Genomic DNA, 9,695 nt, shown 5'->3' with positions numbered 1-9,695 from the left:
ATATTAAAATAACTATCAATGTTTTGTAGGAACTGGAAGGTTTATTTATGAATATCAGAATGATCATTTTATAATTTTTGATAAAAACTAATTTATTTAATTTGGGGATCTGTAAATTGGCTTGCTTAAACTTTAATATAAAAAATTATTAAAATAAAATTAATTATTCAAAAAATAAATCTATTAATAACAGGGTGATAGCTTAAGTATAAAAGCTTTCAAGATTTTACTCCTTAATTCACTTGTTAGTATAAACTTTTCAAACTTTTTGCGCCTATTTCCATTCGCCCTGTATTAATTGATGACCCTGGAACTCTATTGGAATGCGATTGGCCGATAATTTCTAGTAATACGAAGTGTTCAGGGACAGATAGTAATCAATAATTAATTTTATTACGTAGTAAACCGAATTTTGCAACGCTCTATTACTTGTATATTATCAATAGGTTGGTTATTAAATCTGAAATCGTTGATTTTTTTTAGAATACATTAATTGACAACATTTGAGTTATCCTATTAAAGCTTTGACGCCTATAACCAATTAGGCTGTATGTGTGAAATTGCTTGTTTGAAGCCCCGCAGTCTCATGGTACAGACATCTTACATAATAACAAATTGTACAAATTAAATATTTAGCGAGTTAACCGGTATCTGGTCAACGACCTTTTGCTTACATAACATCAACTGAAAAGAGAAATTCAATATTAAAAATAGACAATTTATCAAATCATGTGTCGGTTTTTTTTTAATTAAAATCTATACGTTCTATTTTCAAGCTAAATATATTAATAAAATCTACACTACAACTACAAACGTTGAAAAAATTTAAATTTGGAAGTCAAAGATTGTTTGGTGTTTAAACAAATATTATTGCCAGAACTGAAAAAATAAAAGATAACTTCATCCTATGGCTATTTTAATTTTGTGTTTATATTACAGATATTTTAAATATAAATACAACTCTTTTCATATTGCAAAATACAGGTTGATTGGTTATAGATGTAAAAGCTTATATTTTGTTTCCAATCACCTTGTGATCTCTCTGAAATATATTACATTAATTTACTTATGTATTAGGAATGTCACGGGCCAAGAACTCTTGGCAGTACAAAGTAGTAAACGATACAATAATTAAAATACTTACTTAGAGTTATTTTTGTCAACTTTTCCTACTTTAAAATGTACTTACTTCCTGAAACATTATTCATTCAAGTTACAATCTTTGTGCCTCTTTTCACACAATTGACTACGGCTATCTATTTCTTCTGTGGCTGGTAGATAGCGATAAAGTATACCAGCTCCAGAAGTTTCTGTATAATGATTTTTACTATTGTCGTTGTTAAATATCGTCTTCTGCATTTTGTTTATGAAAGGCTTTATTTTACAAACTAATAGACGTATACAACTAGTCTCTTCTTCGAATTCATGTTCTTTTATAAATTCTCCTATATTATCGGGTAGTGTTTCATTTTTTGCTGTAATAATGAGGTCTTGGAGCCTTTTAGAACTTTTGGTAAGAATCCAAGATGAAGGATCATCCGATCTGTGAGGCACTTTGGAATGTCGAGTACCGGAGAGGAAAGTTGATATCTGAAATTTTTTTAATCAAAATCGTTAAAATCAATTATTGAAATAATTGATCGCGCATCACATTTTGTTATAATGCTTTGATTTGTTAATTTCAATTATTAAAACCTGCAATAATATTACGATATGTATGTATTGGTTATAGATGTAAAAGCTTTAAAGGGGCGAATCTACAGCTCTTTTGCTGTCAACTAATGTATGGTACACTTGGTCCAATAAATCAATGATTTTAGAAATAAATAATGTAAATATAATATTATAAGAAAAAACGTTTTCAAAATAATTTTATTACATATTAAAATTAAATATTGTTTACTGCGTGTCTCTGCAGACTTTGTACTACTACAAGTTATTGTCCTGTCATATTCAAATCCAATATAAAATAAATTAAAGTAATAAATTTCAGAGTGATTTAAAATAAGAAAAAAAGTTTATGCTGACGAAAGAGTTATACATTCAACCTTTAAAGCTTTCACGCCTATATTCAATCCTTCAGTATATCGTAAGCAAATAAGACAATTTTAGATTCATTAAGAAATTTGATTTCGTCGAGTAAATAAAATTAGCACAAATAATAATAAATATAAATAAATACCATTTGTGCCACAAAAACAAGAGCATTCACAGCGACCGCACTTATTTGGTTTGGCTGTAATCCTAACAGACGAATGAGATGCCGCCACGGAGACACGGGACTTGACGTCTGGTGAAGATTTACGTTTGGTCTGTTTTCTTCGTAACTACTCTCATCGACGTGAGAATTATCTTCTATTATAGTATCTTTAATTGCTTCTGTTTGCTTTTTGCCTGCGTTTTTGGTATTGACGGTGCTAAAAGCTCGCACTACAAAATCGGCTACCTTTAGTGCCACGGACTCAGTACCTGCACGGAAAAAAATAATGTCTATATTCATTCTATAACAATCACCTTTAAATCGTTATACAAAATCTTTATTACTTAGTTGTTAGTTGTCTATGATTTTACACAAGCTGTTGCTATTTAACCTTACTCAAAATTTGTAGATTTGTGTATAAGACAGCCATGTGCACATTTCACGAATTAACAACGCAGTGTGTCCTATAACAGAATCTCCTGTATAAATCATGGTAGCAACAAGTTCTAAACTATCCTCCGCGTGAAAGTCATCAATAAGGCGTTAAGTACGACACGGTTTATTTCTTGTTATTTATAAACAAAAAAATACTACTACTGAACATAAAAATATTCAAACAAATAACATTAAATACCATTTTAACATAATCCGTATTTCGTCACGCATTTAACGCTTTGTTTAAATATAAGTAATTTTGGTTTCCGTTAACGTTTATATTTAACTAGTAAATGTTATGTTGTTTGTTTATAAAGTTACTGAATAGCTTATACAAGGTAGGATTAAAAGTCAACCCGCACAAATATATTACAAATAAAAATATTTATAAAATCGGGGTGCAAATTAAAAAAAGATGATAAAATAAAATCTCATTACTTACCGAGAAAATCATAAGCAAATTTCATTCCTGAGCTAAATTTATCTATAAAATTATCTCTTCTATAGTTTTCAACACCAAAAGTTGTAGGTGCAACAAATAAAAGAATTAATATGACCATCGCCATCTTGGGGCCAACTACAAGAACGTAATGCTCTTGGAGATGTCTAAGGCGCACGGTTCGTTTCCCAGCATAATGGTCGCGCAAACACAACTGTCGTACTAGAGCATAAAATTCATGAGTAATTACTCTTTTCATGCCTTTATACATGCTGTATTTTTTCTATTTCTCTGACTACTTTATTTTATATTTAATTATTACGTTTCTACTAATTTTCACAAACATTTCATTTTTTACTTAACTAGATGGCGCTTAACCACTGATCAAGCCGTATTTTGTAATGTGTCGAGTTTGAATAAAGTATGTAATCATATATAACTTTTAAGAAATATATATGTAATAGCTGCATACTTTTAACCTAAAATTTATGTATTTAAAATAAATATTGAACTTTTTGATGACTGTTGATCACTTGCTCTTGGCATTTATAGATTCCGTGGGTTTGCAGCAACACAGATTGCGCTTAGCCTAAATCTCGGTTTAGGTAGTAAAGCTCGTGATCTCCCTCGGAAGCGTCGATTCGGACCGTCTCATACTATTTTTCTACGAGCTTGAGAGGTTCCAGCGCAAGTCGCTTTCATTTTGTAAAAGTTTATTATTCCGACTTATGTGCGCACAAGAAGGCTGAAACTGGATTTAGTTGATAGCTGTTTCTTTGTTTACCTTATTAGCAGTTTGTAAAGCATTAGCGCTGGTAGAAACGGCGGAAGAATCTCAAGTGACGCTTTATCTATATTAATTGTTGATCGTCATCCCCTGTAGTTTACCGGCCGTTCTAACCATTGAAGCCGACTTCTTCTTTCCCTTTTATGAACTGAGCTATCGAAGAAAGCTACAGATTTAGGTGGAGGTCTTCACTGTGTACGAACCATGATGCTTCTTTGGTACTCATGTACCTGGTTTGTATAACGTAGTTATTGAGTAGTGGAAACAAGCGGCGTATAAAGAAATTTTAGTTTGTTAACCAAAACTTCACCTAGATATCTGATTTATTTGGACTGACGGGTTTATTTCGACGATGGAATTAGACTGTTCAAGAGCATGATGGGTTCCGGATGGTATGGTTGCCCTTAGAGAAGAGCTTAGCTGCACTTTTAGTGGGACAAATCTCTATTCTTCATTTCTGGAACGACCATCCAATGACGTTAGTTACATTTTGGTAACATTAGCATAATATTATTTACAGTTTAAGAATCACACTGTATATACGGGCTTTCTTTTGTTTTGCAATCAAATAGATTGTGTGTATTGTTAAAAGATTTTATATCTATGTACCACTACATAACTATTGGGATAGAAAACTTTTGTATGAACAAGATAATACAAGATTGGTCATTAGAAATTATAGGGCATATTTTTTAAAAAATACGAGGAATTTAAAAATGTGGTTGAAATTTTATAACAAATGAGTAATATAAAATCAGCAAAAGTATTGCAGTTTATTTACTTAATCCGTTCCTTTCAAATTAATATTCTTTTAGTCGTTTCCCAAAGTTGTCTGTCTTGTTGGTCATGTGATTGTAATATAAGATTGTTATAAATGCAATAAAATATATTTAAACAAACCTCATCATCATTTCAACCGTTGAAAGTCTACAACTGGACATAGACCTCCCCCACATACGTTATATGATAGACAAGCCTCATTGAGGATCCATACACGGTTTTGTGATCAGGAGAATATTTAGGATTTTTGGAGAATGTGCTCTTTTTTCTTTTACTTTCTACGTGTAACTTCTAACTTGTTTGCACTATCAAAAAAAATAACTATATATGTGTGCGAACACAGTATTCCTATGCACATTATTGTTATAGTCGAACTGTTTCCTTTAACCGTTAGCCTACTACCGTGCTTTCTCAACCGAGATGATATTCCCTATTTTTACTCATTTTTATTCCGCATCCGACGGTCGTTCAGAACGCATCATGACAATATTTTTATGTAAAACATTTGTGCATTATTACATTATAGTGTTTTATTATGTAACGTGCGATGTAACTACAGAGGAAGTTAAATTTCTTAATGAGCTGACATTGGACAAGCTTTTAAAGCTGAAGAATTCACTACGCGATGTACCTGCAGAATTCAATAATGTTACAACACCAGATCAAACGTTTATTGAAAGTTTCGGAGCTCAAGCCATGGCTATAAAGGCACCAATAAAAAGAACTGATTACGAAGAAGGACTATACAAGAAAGAAGGTGTCAGTAAAATAAGTAACATATTCTCCATTTCTGTTACAACATTAGCATTTTTGGCGTTTGGCGGATATCTATTATGTTTGATCGTGCAAGCAGTGAAATCCAAGCATTCATACAAAGCAACCACTGTTCCTCAGTCAACGATAGTATTAAACGCAGGTATTAAAAAACCTCAATCCCAGTTCGCATCATACGGACGAAAACGAAGAAACGTAAGAAACACTAACCAGGAGTTAGTTCCCGAGGAATTGTTTATGGCTCTATTACAACTTTGTGAAGGATACGCACATTGGAGTAAAGAAGAAAACGACTGATAACTGTTCATCATATTTAAATGTTTTAATGAAAGATACAATTACTATAATTATAAACAGATTGCCTTCTGTATTTTTACTTACGCGAAATTATATCACTAAAAATTATATATTACTTAATAATAATTTAGAAAAAAAATTACATTTTTTTATTAATGTCTTGTAAGATCTTATACTTTTAAAATTTATTGTACTTGTGTAACTAAATAAATGTTATTTTGTGCACAATGATAATTGTTATGAATTAAAAAATGCCAGTTTGTTATAAATTCTGTTAAAAAAAGTGCCTAATATGCTTGTTTTCTTTAATTATTTATATGTAACCAGAAAATAATTATTAATATATAATCAGAATGATTAATAAATTTTTAAGTCGCTCATGTAATAAAATAAAACAAATAAGAATAAGTATTATCTAAATGTGTTATTTTTGTATATATATATATATAAAAATATTTTTTTTATTTAATACAATATGTAGTTTTTTATTATGTAATGAATCGGGTTTACTTTTAGTGTAATTAAAAAAAATATTTTATATCAGTCATTGGCTAGTCTTGGTATAACATTTTGATTATGATAAAACAGTTTAAATCAATGTAGTGAAAATTATCATACATAGGTTAAATTTACAAACCAATGAATTCCATACTTTTTTAGCTACTTATTGCTTGACTGTATGGAACTTATTACATAGTATAATAACAAATAAATATAAGACATTTATTATTTTCTAAGTGTGTGGTCTAAATGTTTACCATTTACTTTGAAACAATAAGGTTCTTCTCTTCTTAAAACATATTCTTAAGCTGTTAAAAGAAAAAGGTCATCTTCGATATAACTTACTGTATTTCTTATATAATTATTATTCTAAAGAACTCTTCTGTTATCTATAAATTTTATCTTCTTTCCTCTATAGATTAGAAATAAATGGATGGACGCATGAATGTTAATTATATTAAGGGGCTTACTTTCGAAAAGGTATATAGCTTCCGTTTGAGGTTTAGAAAATCGGCTTCCAAATGTTTCGAAACAGCGTTTGTGAGTGAATCACAAAAATATTTCACTTACTTAGCGAGTCATGGAGAGGAATATGCTCGGCATTTTTCTACAATATACAATAAGGAAAGGGGAGATCCCTACACAATCGAAAATATCCAAATTAGCCCAGTGGATTAGCAAGTCAACGTGGCAGTAGCGGGCCACAAAACCCCCAAAAGATATGGCCTTTGTGGTTTTAAGGTTGTGGAGTGGAGAACAACCGGCAAACGTAACGCAGGATGTCCACCCACAAGGTGGACAGACGACCTAGTTAAAGTCGCCGTGAAGCGCCGAACGCTGCCCATTTCCTACCGGCACTATTGGAAACCTATGGAGGAGACCTAAGTCCAGGAGAAGATGTCTTGCGCTGAAATGATGACGAAGATATATCATTTTAGTTATTTATTCTTTAATCATCATAGTAGTTAATCACAAAACAAATGAAACATTAGATTTCCTTTACACGATGAAGACATAGTTGGCTTCTTAACATTTAATACTTATTATATGTGAACATTTCTTTAGATCAGTTTAGAAAAAAAAAACATGGTGAAAAATCTATGTAATATATTTTATGAATAATTGAATTATCGATCGTACAAAATTCAGCACATAAAACGGACACGCATATTATTATTAAAAATACTTTACACAAAACACTGTTTATATGAAAAGCAGGAAACCAGATTGCGCCTCAATATACCTACAATCTGTAAACGTTTTCAACCTGTCAAATAATCACGCTAACACCTAATAATAGCTGAATCTTCGTTTAAAAGATACTATGGTGTATGCCGTTTACAATTTGCTTTCATAATCTGCACTTTAATAATGACCTTATCACTGAGTATTAAAGTATAAAATTGCGTGTTGAATGTAAGTTTTTTTATGATATTTTGGTACGTTGTAAGTATTCAGACTTGTTTATATGACTTGATAATGAGGGGTGCTGCTTAAGATCTGTCATCGAGAATGTTCCACTGTTTACCGCCAGGCACCAACATACCGCTTTACCAGCCACATATCAATATAAAAATATCTTACTTTGTTTTAAAATCTTACATCTATTAGGTACGGAGTTTCAGTTTATTAATAAATATCCATGGTTAAGTAATTTGTGGGTTTGTATTTTAACAAAACGAGTGATGCCAGAACAGCGTGAGAGTATTTTTCATGTTGTATTATGTGTGTCGTGTTTTTTTTATCAATAGATATTTTTTATAGCAGACGTAGTTACATATAACAATAAAATATTTTAGATCCAAGTGATTGTTTCATTTCCTTTTAATTAGGATTACATAATAGGGATACAGATAACAAACATAATAGTTATTTTATAAAATTATCAAATCGAAATAGGCATTATTAGCAAACAAAATTGCAAGCATATGAAATACGATTGTTTCATAATGATAGTAGTTCTTATTGTTATTGTAATGTTGATATTGTAAGTATTTACAGAAATAACAATATTTAGACTATGTCATGAAATATTTACGTAAGAGTCTTAAAAGATAAATATTAAGGAGACCGGAAAGTAACGTTGTTTCTGGGGACATATTTTACAGAAAAACCGAAATTTAACCGCTCCGGCATTGAAAATTTTTATACTAGATGGCAAAAGGTTTTAGATAACGAAGGTGAATATATTGTTGATTAAAAATAAAAATTTGTTATAGATGTAGTCTTGTAAATTTAACTTAAGAAAGCGACATTACTTTCCGGTCCCCCTAATGTATACCTAAAAAAAGAACAGGTATTGACTGATCAATTCTTACTTAATCGTAGATTAAGTAGATTGTGCAGCTGAGCCACGTCGCTGGTGGTTTAGTAAGGACACACATGTCGATGACGGTGACGGGAAGCAGTGAGTACTTAACTACAAAAAGAATTGCATTAGTTTTAAGTATTTTTTTTATATTTTTATAAACTTGAATAAAGGGATAATAATTAAAATTGTAATTAAGTATATTAATAAATAACATGTATCAATTTTAGTTTTATTATGATTTGTTAACCTATACATCACAGTTATTTGTTGCAATTCGCGAAAAATCCATTTTAACTAAATATTTAATAACTAAAGTAACAAAAAATGTACATTAAATTATTTATGTTACGTTGGCATCTTTTATATATAATTTGCATAATTTTAGATAAATGCGTTAGGTGTTTAATCTTATCTGCTTAGTAAGAAACGGTAATGCTTTATGGATTTGTCTGAGCATGTATTATAAAGTTCCACAAGATATCTTAGAACTTCCTTTTCATAGTTACATTTTACTTCTTCTTTTTTCAGCATATTTATTACTTACTTAGTATATACTCTATATGATATAAAATATTCATATAAATATATATCAAATAAATCTTATGTTAGCATTTAAGAGGTTTTGATTCAACAATATATATAGAACTTGATTTGTGGATTCATTCGCACGAGTGATATAATACATCAAACATGATTAATTTAAAAATAGCACTTGTTGAGTTTTTGGCTGGCTTTTCTCTCCAGATCGATTGTGTGTAAATGCCTACTAGAATAAAGATGTTTTGATAATTTGATTTAATTGGATATGAGTGTTAAAATATTTGCACGTCGTTCTAAATAATGCAATGACAGTGAGCGTTTTATTTAAATCGATGTCGATGAATACAAGTCGATATGAAGGAAACACTAAAGATGAGGCGAAGGGGCGTTCGGGTCAAAGGTTTACGACTGACGACTCTCTAAACTAAATTGAATTTGACTCGGAATCGCCTCGTAAAAGAACTCATCGCGAGACTTTACAGTCGAACGATTGAAGCTGTAATGGGTAGGAAGGCCACACGTTACTAACGCGGTGGGGTCACATATCGAAGAGGACATTATCCGCGCATCCAGAACGTATTTTTTTTCTAAATTACTTTCAGCTACAATTAAAACTGTTTAATATGATGAA

General features: G+C 30.7%; 1 protein-coding gene across 1 annotated transcript; it reads right to left on the bottom strand.

The window, feature by feature from the left end:
- Window positions 1–1,200: 1,200 nt before the first annotated feature.
- LOC137932164 (uncharacterized) lies at window positions 1,201–3,345 on the bottom strand. Its single transcript, XM_068775757.1, has 3 exons — window positions 3,078–3,345; window positions 2,183–2,469; window positions 1,201–1,590 (listed from the first exon to the last, which is right to left on the bottom strand). The coding sequence occupies exons 1-3, from the start codon at window positions 3,343–3,345 to the stop codon at window positions 1,201–1,203; spliced, it is 945 nt and encodes a 314-aa protein (XP_068631858.1).
- Between the last annotated feature and the right edge of the window lie 6,350 nt (window positions 3,346–9,695).

Source organism: Battus philenor, unplaced genomic scaffold (assembly GCF_028537555.1).
Source record: "Battus philenor isolate CCGP_79_NKW_IND1 unplaced genomic scaffold, ilBatPhil1.0.hap1 SCAF_11, whole genome shotgun sequence".
NCBI classification, from domain to species: Eukaryota; Metazoa; Arthropoda; class Insecta; order Lepidoptera; family Papilionidae; genus Battus; species Battus philenor.
This window is presented reverse-complemented; position numbering and strand designations above follow the sequence as displayed.